Raw genomic sequence first — 16,669 nt, 5'->3', positions numbered from 1 at the left:
CAAAAGTAAGAACAACCCCACAATAACTTGAATGTCAATCAGCAAACATTTATGTTCTTACTACTACTAAAAGCTAACTTTTTATAGCACCTACTCTGCACCATGTGCTTTATAAATGTTATCTTGTTTGATTCGCACAACAACTTTGGGAAGTCAATGCTATTATTACCCTGTATTTTACAGAGGAGGAGACTGAGGCAAGGAGAGATTAAGTGACTATCTCAGGGTCACACATCTAGTAAATATCTGAAACTGAAGTGAACTCATGTCTTCTTGAATCTAAGCCCAGAGCCCTATCTACCATGTCTTGCAATCATGTACTATGTGGAAGGCATTTGCAATAATAAACAAAACAAAACAAAACAAAACATAAAAAGTAAAAAAAAAATCTCCAGTGTCTATTAGCAAGGAATCTAAATTCTAAAGATAGAGATAATAAAAGCCATGTAAGGTTTAATTTACAGAATGTGGAATAAATAGAAAATAGTTGAGCATTAGTGGTTGAGGGAATCAGGAGAGATTTCATGGAGAAGACAGTGTGGGAACTATTTTGTAGGATTATGGGGATTCTGTGAAATAGATTTGAGAAGGGGTTACCTGCCAGACATGGGGGACAATCCATTTGAAGGTACAGAGAAGAGATAGAATATTATGTTTGAGGAACAGGGAGAAGGCCACTTTGGCTCAATGGGAAAGGGTAGGATGGAGAATAATCCCAAGGAAGCAAGAGAGATAGCTTGGGGCAAGACTGCAAAAGACTAAGCTTTAAGAAGTGGGGGAATTTACATTACATTACATTATTAGAAGTAACATAAAGCTACCAAAGTTTGTTTTGTAGGGAACCATGGCCATCTGCTTTGCAACTAGTTACAGTTAAATAAATGGAATTCTATCCATCAACTGTTGCAATAATGTTTATTTACTCTAGACCTATGGAAGGGAGCTTTGTCTCTTCCTATTCATTTCTCCTCTAATATGGTCTGTTCTGGTTCTGATTTTTCCCCTGTTCTGCATGATTCCAAGCATTTCTCCATATTTCCTTATAGTCTATATTAATTTCATTATAGAGTCTTCATGCTCCTCCCCACCCTGTCCCCTGCCCTGTGATTAAAATTTAGTTTGTTTCTATTCAATTACACATAATATTGATATGAATAACTTTTAATAAAACATTGATAGTATATTCCCAACAATGGAAAAATTAGGTTTTTGCTATAGAAAGTTGATGGTACAGTAGATAGAGCACTGGACTATAGTGTGGCCCTAAGCCACTTAATATTGTGTTTGCCTCAGTTCCCTCATCTGTAAAATGGTTATCCTAATCCAAGATTGTTGTGAGGAAAAAATGAGATAAAATTCATAAAAAAACACTTTGCAAATCTTAAAGTGTTATATAAATGCCATCATTACTGCTGACTTACATGTTCATTTGCTTCAAAGGGGTTTGCTTCTTTTGCATTTTCTCATGTAGAATTGTCTTAAAAATGTTTGTGAAGAGAGAAAAATTGTGAATAAGTATTCAGCTTACTTAGGCAAGATATACTGGCAAATCTAACTCTTCAGGACAGAAGTATAGGCTTTAGCTTATTTGAACCTTCTTATTTCCCATAAAGCTTGCTTTCTCTCCATTGTGACAGCTAGAATTGTATCTCTTCACCATTAAGCTATCTCTGGAGAGTAAAACATTGCATCATTTTGACAGGCCAGAATAAGAAGAGAAAAACCTATTGAAATTTTTCAGTCTAAGTTGATTGAGCCAGTGTCCTGTTTATAAACATTATTTTTAGGTTACTCCCTCAAATGCAGCCAAGTCCAATTCATTTCTTTTTTTAAAAAATCATGCTTTTCTAATTATATTTTTCTCATCAGTGGTACTCACAGCTCCTTGACTCTAGACCCACATTTGCAAAAAAGCATCATTAACCTAAGGAATCATATAAGTGGAAACACAACTTTTATGGAGTTTATATCAGAATATTCCAAAGTAACAATCAGAGATCTTAAGGAGATGCAGGGTGCATGAGAATGATCCACACTGGACTCAGTTTTCAAATACTACTTATTGCCTATTTGCCTCAGGTACCACTTCCTCCCACTGGGACATCTATTGCCAGGAGGACAATTCCTAGGGAATGTTCCTACAAAATGATCAGAAGACTTTGAGTCCTCCTTGAAAAATGTGCATGAGTGCAAGGAAAGAATTAAAATATTAATTTTAAGCTCTTAGCTGAAGTTTTTTTTTTCTGTTTGTGGATGACTTAGGAGATTCCTTGATGTTTAAAAATTGGAACAATTTTCTAAAACACAATATGTATTTGTGATGGTTTTCCTTACCATTCTGCATGATTTCTGGAAAATAGCAAAGAAAATTCTTTGATCCAAGTTAATGTATATTCTCTGCATGATATTCTGACTCTATTTGACTACTTTGGGGTTTTTGGAATAAAATGAAAAAGTTTTCTCAATGAAAGGGTGTTGAGATATTTCTTTCCGTTGTTTAGCAGTGCATTGGAATTTTTTAATAGTACATTTTTACTTTTTTCCAGATTACATGTCAATACAATTTTCAATATTCATTTTCTCATATTTTGCTATCCTTATTCTTTCTTCCTCCAACCTCTTCCCACTCCCAAACAAGGATGCAATATGATATAGGTTGTACAGATATTATCATATGATATGTATTTCCATGATCATCATGTTGTGAATGAAAGTGCTTTGGAATTTTGAAATAACAATTGTGCAACTATGACAACAAAATACTTGCTATGACTTAAAACACTGATGTAACTTCAAAACATCACTCAAAGATTTGTGCAAATTCTAGTGACCCAAGGATGTGCAGATGTGAAACTGATCTCATCTTCAAAGCTTCTCTGAAATTGAAGTCCTTTTGGAGCTTAAAAGGTTAGCCTATCCTCCTTCCTGGTCACCCTCAAGTTTGATATTTTTCTAAGAAGAAGAGAGCTGGATGAGTTTATCTGCTTCTTTATCTCCTGTCTAATATTTCAACAGAAATATTAAATGACATATATTAAATGCATATTAATATTAAATGACAAATCACCTGGGTGACCTGCATTTTTATGTTTCTATACTCTTTTGTGGGACTTCTCTGCTTGAATAATTTTTAGAGGAGTATGGAGGAAAGTAGAAACTTTGGAGCATTATTTTTAGAAGCTAAACACAGAGAAGAAAAAAATGGAAAAATAGAAGATCTTGGAACAGTATAGAAATTTGAATTCCAGCTCAACTATTACATGACCCTAGGCAAGTCATCCTCTCTGGGTCTCAGTTTGTTCATCTTGAAATAAGAAGCTTGGACTATATTGGTTCTCAGTCTCCTTCCAGCCTAATATCTATGATTCCATGAGCTCATATTAATATAGTGCTTTAAGATTTGCAAAACTCTTTACATATGTTATCATATTTCATCCTAATAACAATTCTGGGAGGTAAGTGCTATTATTAACCCCATTTTATGGAGGAAGATGTGTCTTAGATATGCTAAGAGATTTTCCTTTGGTCATGTAGATAGGAAGTGTCTAAAGTCTAAATTTGAATCTAGGTTTTGCTGACTACTTGCATCACTCTATCCATTTATTCTATGTTTTCTCCCATTTGTAAGAAGTCAAGTAGGAGAGGTGGAATGGTTGACATCAATCTCAGAGTCAAGAAAACTTGGTTTAAGTCCTCTTTCCAACTAGCTGTGTGGCCATGACTAAGCTATCAAACTTCTTTGTGCCCTGAGCAATTCTATTTGCCTCCATCAGAGGGCTTTGCCATACCTGGAGTTCCCTACATGAGTCAAATCACAGGTCCTGACCATCATCCTCTACTTACCTCTCCCACCCATAAAGGAAAGAGTAAAGTTAAATATAAATCAAACATTGGATGGAAATGTTGAGGGAAAGAATGAAAATATTAAAAGGAGATAGGACTTTTTAAATGTCTACTTTGCCTTGTTTTATTTCTCTCTTCCTGACTTTTGTGATTAGGTAAAAATGAATAATAAAGTTTGGTGCCACATTTTCTTCTCACTTTTACCTTAATTTGGAGGAATATCCATATGCCTTTGTCAAGGGCCAGGATCTGCATTCTCCCTCATTTCTAAGCTAACTGTAGGAAGAAAAGAGCCCCAAATGGAGAGGAGGTGATTAGAATTATTGATCCTGTGCTGCTAAAGTTATCGAGGTCACCCTAATACCAAATTAGAGAATAGTTAGGGAAGAAGAATGTTTCCTGAATTAAAGACTCAAGATAAGAATTTTTACATTAGGGCAAATGATTGAGGTCGTGAAATACAAGTTACTAACACATGAGGAAATTTTTTAAAGAGCAAGACCCAAGAACACTTGAGATTATTTCAAAAAGGACTTTTAAAATTCCAGTGGCACGTCAAGACATTCCAATCATCATTTCAGAGGTTTCAGTCATCCACCTGTTTTCTAAGTCTGTCAAGAATGAGCTGACTAACTTATGTTTACAGTTTAGAGAAAAGGATGCCTTTTATTTTTGGTGTGTGTGTGTGTGTGTGTGTGTGTGTGTGTGTGTGTGTGTGTGTGTGTGTGTGTGTGTGTTTGGTTTGTTTTAAGGATTCCAGGTTAAAAAGTTAAGTTCTAGACTCAGTCTTTCTATGACTATACAATAGGGGAATAGTTGGGAGTGTTTGGCTCCAACCTGATGTATGAATATATCCTTATGGTACTGGATCTGCTTATCTTGGCATCTTAGGGGTAGAAGAGAGACACGTTAACGGTTCATGTGGTTCAACTCCTTTCATGTCAATAATAGGAATTCTGGAACCAAGAAAGCTCACATGCAATGTAAGTCTTGATTTGGGAGTGAATTACTTGACCATTTTCTCCATTTAGTTTATTAATGGAAAAGAAGTTCCAGCTCTCAAAGGTCATTAGCAAGGGGAAAAATAATTTGGTGAGAGGTTTTTACTCTAAACATATACTTAAGGAGAAATGATATTTGGAGAAATTTTATTTCTGAGGAGGTATGAAATGTGATCTATTACTGAGATTGATGTTTTTGCTTTGGGCATTTTCTCTCAGACATATCAAATGTCCTTTCTATGCTTCCTGGGGCTCCCAAAGCTTTGCCCTAGACCTCTACTCCCTCTATTTTCTTCTCTTAATAATTTCCTCCTTTCCCATGGCTTCAAGTGTCACCTCTACATAGAGAGCTTGGCATTTCTAATCCAATTCACTCTCCTGAGCTTTAATTCTGTATTTCTGGCTGCCTTCTGGGCATTACCACATGAATGTTCCAGTGGTATTTCAAAGTCATATGCAAAAGGGAACTTCTTCCTGCTACAACCTCTCTATCTACCCAACTGCTCTGCTTCTAAGCTCTCAGACATTCTGTTTCTAACCTCAGCATCATCTTTGATTCCTTCCTTTCTCTTACTAAATTTCCAATCCCAAAAATCTAGTCAATTCCAACTCATTAGATAATAGATTTGTTGGTTTTTTTGTTTGTTTTTTACTATTTGAAAGAGAATTTGATTAGCATTACAGTAGAAAAAGACAATAAAGAAAAGTACAAGAGAATATTTTCCTGAAGGTTCTACTTCTCTCTCACTTTGAATGCCCTGGAAAAAAAAGCTGTAATCACAATGATCAATTCTAAGGATATGTGGCTTGATCCCAAAGAACCTTACATAATTAACCCAATGACTGTGAACAGTTTTATTGAGTAAGAGAGTAAGATGAATATATTTCAGTTGTAGTGTATTCTATTCTTTGGATTTTTCTCTGGAGAACCAGGGGAATCTGCTTGGGGGAGATGAGGATTGAGTGCATGCAGGACACATCTTTGGTCTCTTGCTAGACTTGGGGTTAAAGTTATGTAGCAGAGACACATGTTTCCACTCAGTGTCAGAAGTCTCTTGAATTCATTTACATAAAGTCAACTGCCCTCATTTAGTTTTTTTCTTTTTTGCATTGCAAATCTTTTCTCCAACTCTTTTATTGACTTTTCTTTCCATTTTGCTTTGGAGAATTAGCATCAAGGACTTCATATATTCCATTTGTTCTTCTGTTCATCTACAGATACTCTCTGGTTCTGAATGTGATTGATCCCCTTGTGAAAGAACTTCATAGGTCTGGTTTGGACCATTGTTGTCCTGGTAGTGTTCTCCATTCATCACTCCATCAGTAACATCTGTGTAGCCCCCATGGCACCCTTTTCATGGGAGTGCCACTGATGGGCAAGGATTCTAAAGTGATACCATAGTTCTTGTTCTTCTGCTAGTCCAGGGAGGCTGTGGTTCTATCCATCTTATTTTGCCACCACTGGTTACCCTGTTAACCACTCTGTAGGGGAAAGTACAGAGCCAAATGGATATATACCTCAGCCATGGCATTCAGGGCTGGAGTGGATAAGTGTTCAGGAAATAGGACCCAGGCAGGGAAGGCAGTCAGGGACTGAGGTCAGTGGCCACTGTGATAGTGGGAATGGCAGGGGGGACAGAATAATAAATTTAAGGTGGGAAAAATTTAATTCAGAATCCTCTGAATGATGATGAATAAATTGAGAGAAAGAGAAGAGAGAGAGGTAATGTGCTCAGGGTTACACTGAGTCCATAGTGGAGCTAGAACATGTCACAGACCCTCAGAGTCAGAATATAAGGCTCTTTTCAACAGATCACACTGAATATGCTATAAATCTTTTCTCTCCAATATCTCTTGGCCTCTTTTCCCCATCCCAGTTAAAGGTCTTGTGTTATATTTGCCTTCCCTCTTGTGATAGACTAGTTTTGTTGTCTCTTGCCTACTCTTTCTCTAGCCTGTCCTTCATACAGCTGCCAAAGTAATTGTGCTCATATACAGGATCTTACTATGTCACTTTTGCAATCAAAAACTTTCAGAGGTTCCCCTTTAGCTGCAGGATAAAACACAAACTATAGAATTTACCTGACAATCCATTTTCTTCTCAGTCTGATAGGTGACCTATTTTTCTAAACCTATTTCAATCATTACCCTTCATCTACTTTGTGCTCTAGTTAAGCTGAAAGTCCTGCTGATCTCAGTTTCACTTCTCCTAACTTGGTGTTTTCTCCTAACTCAGCCTTACCTAGGGCAGGGTGGTGAACTTATCCCAGGCAGGGTGCCTGCATCTGAAAAGGGGCATCCTCTCTCTAATGAGTCTTCATGAGTTCCATGTTGCATCATGTATCATGTGGATTTAGGGATGGATTCATTGGAAAGCAGAGTACACAGGAGATTTATATAATAAGTTATTCATGAAATAGAAAGATGAAGACCAGCAGACTCCATCTATAATTATGAGACTTACTCATAACTCAGGGGATCTTTCCCCAGCCCAGTCCTGCTCTGCTCTCTTCCCTGGTGATGGTCTCCCCAGTAGTGGTTTCCTAGAGTCTCTGCTTTGTATTATAATGCCCAAGAAATTTCTGATTACATCTTTTTCTGGGATGGACAACATTGTCATCTTGAAATGCTGAAAATTATTCTTATCCTTCAAAGTCAAGCACTGTTACCCATTAACTCATCTGTAAAGGATTCCCTCACTCTTGTAAGAGAAAATGATCTTTCCCACTCAAGTTTCTTAAAATGTTTCAAATTTTGACTTTGCCTCTATCATATTCTATCTTGTATTGAACTATTCATGTCCTTGTCTTATCCCTCCCTATCACATTCTAAGCTCCTTGAGGCCAGGGATTATGTTGTTTTTCAGCTTTCTATCCCCTGTATCTAGCCCAGAATCTTACACATACCAGAAATTTTATGGATTTTGCTGAGATTGCTTGTATTTTTTTTTTTACAGATTGTATTGGACAGTTATGAAAGTCAGACAGCTTTACTTATAACTTCTAAAAATCCTTGTCTTTCTGACATCACAACATGGCCTCAGAAAAGCAGACAGCTGTTATTACAAATGGAGAGCTGCTCTACTCAGACATTGAATAGACAATTATAAACGTCTGGGTTTTTTTTTTCTTTTCTGTGGTAACTGTTTTTAGAAGTTGAGTAAGACCATATTAACTAAAGGACGTTGTTATTGGTGGTTAGGAGCCAGTTCCTACCACATCTATAAAATATCTTTGGAAAGAAAAAAAAAAAGATTCTCAAATATCCCAACACTCTTGAAAATTCTATTGGAGAAGATTGTCTGACATAGAATTCTTTGATCAGAAATCATTGAAGCTGGAAGACACCTTAGAAATCTCTCTTACTCTGACTCCATCTTGTTTTCTTTTTCCCCAAAATATTTTATTATTTGTTTTTACATCATTTTGATTTCCCATGCTGCTGCTTCTTGCTTCCCCATTGCAGACACTAGAAACTATATACTTTTATTTTTTTAATCCTTTTTTTCAATGAATAAAAACAAATTTAATCTTCCACTTCCCCCATCTCACTGAAATAAAAGAAAAACAAAATCCTCATATAGCAAATACACAGTCAAATCAAATAAAACAAATCCTCACATTGGTCATATCCAAAAACTGTTTCATTTGCATCTGGAACCCATCACCTCTATCAAGAGGTAGGTACCATGGTCCATCATGAGTCCTTTGGAATATTGGTCAGTTATTGTTTTGATCAATTCTTAAGTCTTTCAAAATTGTGCATGTTTTATTTTTATAGTTTTGTGATATAAATTGTTGTCCTGTTCATACAGATCTTAAGTTTCTCTGAAACAGTCCCTTTCATGCTTTCTTATGGCACAATAGTATGTAATAATATGTAATGATCTGTTCAGTCATTTCCCAATAGATGAACTTGCACTTATTTTTCAATGATGCCTTCATTTTGTAGTTGAGGAAATTGGATTAAAGAGTTTGGAAGTGATTTATTTAAGGCATGTTAATGTTGTTTATTTTTTTCTCTCTCCCTTTTTCTAGATGGTCACCCCTGCCCTGTGATTCTTTGGGACTCATCACTGGCTCCAACAGATAATGAAAGTCATTCTTCAGTTCCACTCACCTGGGGTGCTTATCAACAATTGCTCAAACAAAAGTGTTGGCAAAATGGTAGAGCACCCAAAGCTGAATGGGGATGTACTGAAGTACATCATCATGAATGGTCTAAGATGGCACTTTTTGATTTTTTGCTCCAGGTAAGAGGTTAATGCCAAGTCAGTAGTTGTGTCCAACGAATATTAAAATCCCTAAACCATGATACCATTGAAAGGTGAGCTTTAGTACTTTGAGGAATTTTAAGTGAGTTTAAATTTCATTTAACCTCTAGTCCAAAAGAAGAGCTAGAATTATTAGATTCCCAAGAAAAAAATTCTAGGAAGTATTTTGTTATTTAATGAAAAATGACTAGTATTGCAGTGTCCCTATAGGTCTAACAGGGAAATATTTTAAATGGAGGTAAATTAGAAATATTGTATAGTGATACATTGGATCTGGAGTCAGAGAACCATAGTTCAAATCTAGGCTGTGTCTTTGTTACCTTGGGTAGATAACTTAACCACTCTTGGTCACATCTGTAAAATGATAATATTGGGCTAAATGATTTCTTAGGTCTCTTCTACTTTTAAGTCTTTGAACTAAGACCTTAAAGCATACTGTACTGTGGGAAGCATTTGACTAAAATGCTTATTATATGTAGAACTAAAATAGTTATTATATGTAGAACAATATTTTACTCAAATTTCTAATTATTTTTGTTCAAAATTCTTCAATATCCCTGAATGAATCAAATAAACACAGGCAATTGATGAATTCTAAGATTTTTTAGGATCCCTTCGACCCCCAGAGACTATGACTGGTTGGTACTATTGGATAGGACACAATTATGATGAAGTTGTGCAAGCATATTCGTGAAATTCAGTGGTCTAGCAACCAATGAATTTCTCCAAGAGGTATACATTTAGACAACTCCTCAGTATATTTCCCCTCTGCCACCTGTCCCTTTAGAATCTCCTAGATTTTGGTGTGATCATCAGTCTATTACTACCATTTCCATTGGTCCATTTAGACACTTTCTGTGTCACAGAGGTGCTGAGTCATACCCTTGTTTTATGAGTCCCTGGATGCACTGAAGAAGGAGATAATTTGGATAACTCAAAATGCTGAATCCACTGAAAAGTTCCTCTAGACATTCCAAGCTATTTTAGAAAGCAAGGAAGGGACATAGCCTTGATTCAAATTACATGTATTTTTTAAAAGCTTTTTAAATGCATAAAAACATCACGTTGGGATTCAATGCCTAATTCTTTCAATATCCAAGTTTATATTTGGGGTGGGGGGGTAAAGATTTTTCATTAGGATTGGAGAATTAAGGGATGGAAACTGGTTACACTAAAGCAGATGAACAAATTTTCTATAATTTACAGCCTTTAGAAAGTTGCTTGGGGACACTGAAAAGGGTCAGTGACTTGCTGATGGTCACAAATTCTTATGTATCAAAGGCAGGGCTGAAACCCAAGTCTTTCATTATATAGTAGAAAGAATACTGTATTTAAAATCAGAGACCTGGATTCAAAGTCTCTTTACCACTTACTACTTTTCTGACTGAGAAATAATTCTATGCTGTACTGTGTTATTCAATCCATGTTAAATGAACCCATTTTTTGATATATAGTATGTATTCAACCATTTTTACTTCATAGAAGCTAAAACTCCTATAGAATCTATGCTAAATATATGAGGATAGGGATTAGATGGGATGAGATCCTGTCAACTTCTTAGGTATCAAGGTTATCATTGTTTCATGATCCAGTAAGTATCAGTGCTTGAAGCACAAATAAAACCCCATATTGCCTTTTACATTTCACCTGGTTTGATGAATTGGAAGCTTTCATCCTTGACCTTTTGGAATCTGACATTTTAGAAGTATTCTCTCCCTCTGACTTTTTTTTTTCTTTGAGCTAAACTTTTGGTTTTATTGGTGTAGAGGTCCCAAGGAAGAAACTCCCTTACTAATGTAGATTAGCATCTTCAACCTCTAAACTCAGAGTTTCCTGGGGCACTGACACTTAAGAGTGATTTTGCTCAGGACCACATAGTCAATGTCTATTAGAAGCCAAACTTGAATCAAAGGATCCCTGCAAGTCTGACATTCTGTTACCCATGTCATTTTGTCTTGAAAGCATTCCATTAGGATGAAGGAAATGCCTTCTCTGTTCATTAGATGCTGATTCACTGTAAATGGCAAAGCACTTTTTTTTTCATCACCTCAAGTTGAATTTATCAAAAACAAAACTCATTGTCATGTTCACAAGCCAGCTTTCTTTCCTTTATTTTTCTTCTGTTGATGGTATTACCATTCTTCCAGTCAATCAAGCTTGAAACATTCTAGCCATCTTTGATTCATTCCTCACTTTAGTTCCATATATTCAATCATTCACCAAGTTCGATTGATTCTTTCTTTGGAATGACTCTGCCCGCTATCTTTTTTTCGTTCCTTTTGCCAAGTAGTAATTTAGGATCTAAGCACTTTTACACTTAGGGTGTTGCAGTGGCTCCCCTTAACTGATATCCTTGCTTCTAGCCAGCCTCCCCTTCTATAGAGCACCACTCAATTCTGGGCACCAGATTTGTATTTGCATAAAAGCCTACTTTTTTTTTTTTTGTATTTTGGACTCCTTTGACAACGTGGTGAAGTATATGAATTTCTTTTTTTAGAATAGTGTCCTAAATGTATAAGTTAAAATCCATAAGATTATAAAGAACATTCATCTTATTGAATTGTAGTTATACTTGTTTTTAAAAGTTCAGAGACCCCATGTTAAGAATTCCTTCACTAAAACATCATTTTTGGCCATTTCCCCCCTTGGAGGCAGTGGAGAATCAATCAAGATTTTTGAGCAAGGAATATGATAATCCAAGTCCTTTTACATGATATACAAGAATTCTCTCCAATCTATTCCAAACTAGTTTTCTATCCTTACCTCCTCTTCTCCCTCTAGCCTGCTTTGTCAACTCCTTGCTCTTAATACTCAATATTACCTCTTCATTCCTATGCTCAGGTTGCTTTTGCTGCCTCACATTTCTCTACCAAGTTTTCCTATGGAAATGCTAGCTATCCTTCAACATTTGTTTTACTACCTGAGGGAAAATAATTTCTCACCCCCCCACCCTGCCCCAGCTTTCATTTTCCTCTTACCAAATATTCAGGTTGGATGAGACAGTCTTGAAAGTCCCATCTAGCTCTGAGGCTATGATCCTCTGAGCTAGTGGTTCTTTCTAAAACAATTTGATCCTCAGAATTATTCTGTGAAGCCATTACTTCAGAGATTAGTTTGTTCTCATCCTTTTGATGAGGAAAAGGAGGCTCAGATTGTTGATCTGACTTTCTCATGTTTGCATAGTTTGAAAATGTCCTAGGTAAGAGTCAAACCTAGGGCTTCTCTGTTCCAAGATTGCGGAGGGCAGGGACTGCTTTTCATTCTCATTTTGTCTTTTTATACTCAGCCCCTAACACAGTGACTTGCACTTGTCAGGTCTTTAATAAATGCTTATCGAAGGAATGAATGAATATGCAGGGTTGCTTCACTGATATCACCAGTCTTTTCCAATTTCCCCAACCTGGACATGATCTCTCCCACTTTGGTCACAAACTATATAGACTATAGGAAACTGTTCAAATGGCAATTTAACTGGCTAACATTTTTAGTCAGGTGGTAGATTGGTTGGCGAGACCTTAACTTAAACTTTTTTCTATTTCAGGAAAGGTAGATGCTCAGGAATATTTCTAGAACCCCAAAACTCGACATTCGCCCCACCCATTTTCTGTGGAGGCTTAAAGCGATGATATGACTTACTAAAGACATACAATTGCTTAAAAAATGGAGAGTACAAAACTCATGTCTCCTGACACCCTAGTCTAGTGCTTTTTCTACCCTATGGTAGTCACTGAACCTTGGTTGATTGCATGGTACCAATAATTCCTAAGTGGGTAGAGCTGAGTAATTCTCAGAGAAGGGCAGCAGCTGTGCATTTGGGGATTTAAAAGGTTTTTGATTAAACAGAGCTTTTAGGGGTTTTCTTGGAGCAAAATCCCTCCCATTATCTTCAGGAAGCCTATTAACTTCAAAAACTATCTTTTCGTGACCAGGAGCATAGGGCTGCCTCTGAATGTGACCTTAGAGTTTAGTTTAATGTTGGTCGGGGTCTGCATACTCTCTTTGCATATATTTTGGGAGGTTAGCTGAATGGCACCAATTATTTTGGCATAAACCAAATGGCAAGAAGTGTGCATCTGAGTCTCTAATGATGAGCTCAGATATAAGGATAAGTCACAAGTTAATCATGTCAACTAGCATTTAGGGGTTGGGTTTATTTGGCTCCAGTCCTATTTCCATGGATTTCCATGGATTTAGAAAATGTTAGCCAAAAAACAACCTGTTGTCATTTGTGCCTCTATTTCTAGCACCTAGAACAATGTCTGGCCTGTGCTAGCTATTAATACACGCTTCTCAAGGTGTATTAAATGGTTTTAAAAGGTGGGCAGAGAGAAGGTTATTTTGGGTTAACCAGGATGCCTCCAATCCCCCTGTAACCAAGCTTTAGATTTAGAAGCAAGAAGGGAGGGATGATGCCTCTCTCAGAGAGTTTTGGAGGGCTTCTTTCAGGGAAATTATGTGCTAACCTTTGTGGGTCATCATCATTCCTTTGCTTTAAGCAGACATGAATGGGGAAGGAGTTTACTGGATCAGGAAGCTTGCTAGTTAAAATCAGAAGGCTTGCACTTGGATTTTGTGGGACTCTGGGCCAATCAGTCTTTGAATCTTAGTTTCCTTTCAAAGTATTGTGAGAAAAGCACTTTGTCAACCTGTAAGTACTATCTGAATATAGAATAGTATTACTACTATAATTATTGCTATTATTATTCTATCAATATTAATAGCTTCATCTACTTGGACCAAATTGTTAAAACAGATCTTATAGCTGATGACTATTAAACTGATCTATCAACCAACAAATATTGATTAAGCACCATGGACAGTGAAGTGAAGTCAACTGGTATTATTAAGTACCTACTATGTGCCAGGTGTTGTACCCCTTTTAAAAAACATCTGGTAGCAGCAAGAAAATATGTGGCAGAGAAAGAAAGGCTCTGAATCCAAAGATGTGCTGGTAAATGTTTAAGAGTCTGTCCTCTTCCACAAATCTCCCCCAAAGTACAGCACTGTCACTTTCTTGAGGCTAGATAATCAGCAAAACAAGTGTTTTTGATTTCTGAGGTATAAGAAGCCAGTATAAGCTATTTTCATCACTACCTGCCTCTCTACCCTGAAAGAGAAGCTTATTGTAAAGCTTGTCACAGCATTCACCAAAGCCCACCTTTGTTCTCGTTTGTTTATGCGGTATGAAGTGGTACGAAAATAGAACATTAGAAAGTTGTTATTTACCTTGTAAGATTTGATTCCTGGCATCCATGGTTGCACCCAAAGCTACCAGTCTACTTGCAAAAGGAAAAATAGAATTCTGTCCAATGTAGGGGAACTATAGATCACCAGTTTTAGAGCCCTCATAGGTGAAGTTCTTGCACTGAGGGACAGTAAAGATGGCCTGAACACCCTTGAACCCTGACTAATGGAAGCAGGTTCCTTATGGTCCTCAGCTGGACTTGCTCCAAATTTGGGCTTGGATCAGCTTTGCCTTTTAGAGATTACATATTCATACCCAAACCAGTTTGCCTGATTCCAGTTTTCCCCCTGCTCTTCCCCCCTCTTGTTAATATTTTTTTTAAAAATAATTGTTCTAGTTCAACTGATTTTGGAAAAAAGCAATTCTTTTTTTTTTAAACCTAAGTCATTCCCTTCCTCTGCTGAAACATTTTGCATGAGTCAAACAGTGACTTGACTTGGCTCAATAAAGTTAGTGTCAATTCTAGTAAAATTGCTTTTTAGCATGACCGATTTTTTTTTCCCGTTGCTTATTTTCTTCAGTGTTTTTCTTGTAAGGGCATTATGTAAAGGAAACTGATGGGAATATTATGTGAAGGCTGGAAATTCATATACACAAAAATGAGGACAAGGAAGATTTCGGGTTCCTATGGCAACACTACCTAACTAGCTCACAGGGTGCCTGTGAAAGATTTGGGTCTGTTTGTTAATCATGTGAGAGGTTTAGCTTTTAAAAAGACAAAACAAAAGAAAAAAATCACAAAAAAACAGGATGGTGTGAACAGTATGGCTAAAATGTTGTTTCCTCATTGTCCTGGATTTAAGCCTTGGTAACTATTTTTCTCTACTAAACATAGGGTATGATCCCACCCTTCTCATATAAATCCACATTGCTTAAAATGCAAAGATTATGCTTTTCCTTTGGTTTGCCATTGGTCTGCCCTTCACAAATCCTTTCTGAATGAGTGGGTGTGGCCCATTGGAAGAAGTTATTTTTATGAGACACTGGTTGTGCAAATTATAGAACTAGAATTTTATTTTTTGGCCTAAAAATAGATTGTCACTTGTCTGGCAAACTCACTCCTGAGCCTCTCAGGGACAGGGTGATCCTTGGCATCTGATAAAAAGTCAGATGTGGATGATATCGATCCTAAACATAGCATGAGCCCTATTGAAATAACATCAAATGTGTCATGGAATTTAAATACTTCTGTAAGACTTTAAAAGGCCCCTGATTTCATTGGTGTGGATGATCCCTCCTTTCTGCACCCTAGTAAACAGTTCCCATAAACTTCTGGGGCCAAATTCATCCCCTGGTAATTGATTCTCTGAACTTAACAGAGCTGGTCTCAGATGACAGATACTCAGTTTGTAACTGGACCTATAATTTTGAGCCTGGGAACTTGACTGTTCCCCTGGGATAGCCTTGGAGAGCCTCGGATCACCCTCACCCTATGATGAGGAATTCGAATAGAGGCTTTGGGGCAAGGGATACTTACACGTTACTGCTCTTTAGAAATTAAATAAATGTCTTGTCTCCCTGCTTCATGGAGGTAGGAAATTGTTCCAAATTAAGACACAAAAGTAGCATTTATTTCAAAGTGTGGCATTCTTTAGAGAAGAGATAATGGTGAGCAGAATGAGTGCTGTTTGGTAAACTCCAAGCAGAGGAGGACAGTGGATAGAAGCTGAAGGTCCTGGGGCAAGTGAATGTGTAACAAGTGATTCTGACATGTATAACCATGTAAGTTATACATGTGTGTATTTGGGTGGTGCTGTTTGCATGGCATTAGGAGGCAGAGAGATGGTACAAAAGAGAGAGATGATGACTGGGGGCTCAGGAAGACCTAATTCTAATCATGACCTCAGTGATCCTGGGCAAGTCACCAAGACATTGAAGACATGAAGGGGTTGGACTTCCTTGTCTCCAATATCCTGTCCAGCTCTAAATGAATGTCTTTGTGGTCTTAGCACATCATAGAATTCCTTACCTACCTACAAGGAGTCCCCCAAGAGATGGCTATCAGGGACCAAGGGAGGACTTTCTTTTTGGTGCCCTTGGCATTACAATTACTTGATATTTCCTCTATAAGTCTTGCATTTACTTCTCTGGTTTCATGTCATTCCCCCAGAAAGATGTATCTTGATCAGGAAAAGTTTTGGGGAGGAAATGGCACCTGCAGGGAGCCTTGAAAGAAAGGAGAAATTTCCTCTGACAGTAGCAATGATGTGAACAAAGATGGGGAAAGGCAAGAACAGGATGATAATCGAGGGAAGAAAGTAACCCAGTTACTTGGTTCCATTACTAAGTTGGGTGATTAGGTTGGAA

The 16,669-nt window shown here is 37.1% G+C and overlaps 1 protein-coding gene across 6 annotated transcripts in view; it reads left to right on the top strand.

The window, feature by feature from the left end:
- Positions 1 to 16,669, top strand: part of GASK1B (golgi associated kinase 1B) — a 68,262-nt gene that overhangs the window by 34,654 nt on the left and 16,939 nt on the right. For all 6 annotated transcript variants that reach the window (XM_056802815.1, XM_056802813.1, XM_056802814.1 and 3 more), the window contains one exon: positions 8,882 to 9,096. In XM_056802815.1, the coding sequence (XP_056658793.1) occupies positions 8,882 to 9,096 (215 nt within the window). The remainder of the gene's footprint in view (positions 1 to 8,881; positions 9,097 to 16,669) is intronic.

This window comes from Monodelphis domestica, chromosome 6, assembly GCF_027887165.1.
Source record: "Monodelphis domestica isolate mMonDom1 chromosome 6, mMonDom1.pri, whole genome shotgun sequence".
NCBI classification, from domain to species: Eukaryota; Metazoa; Chordata; class Mammalia; order Didelphimorphia; family Didelphidae; genus Monodelphis; species Monodelphis domestica.
Note: the sequence above shows the minus strand (reverse complement) of the source record. Positions and strands in the feature narration are given on the sequence as shown.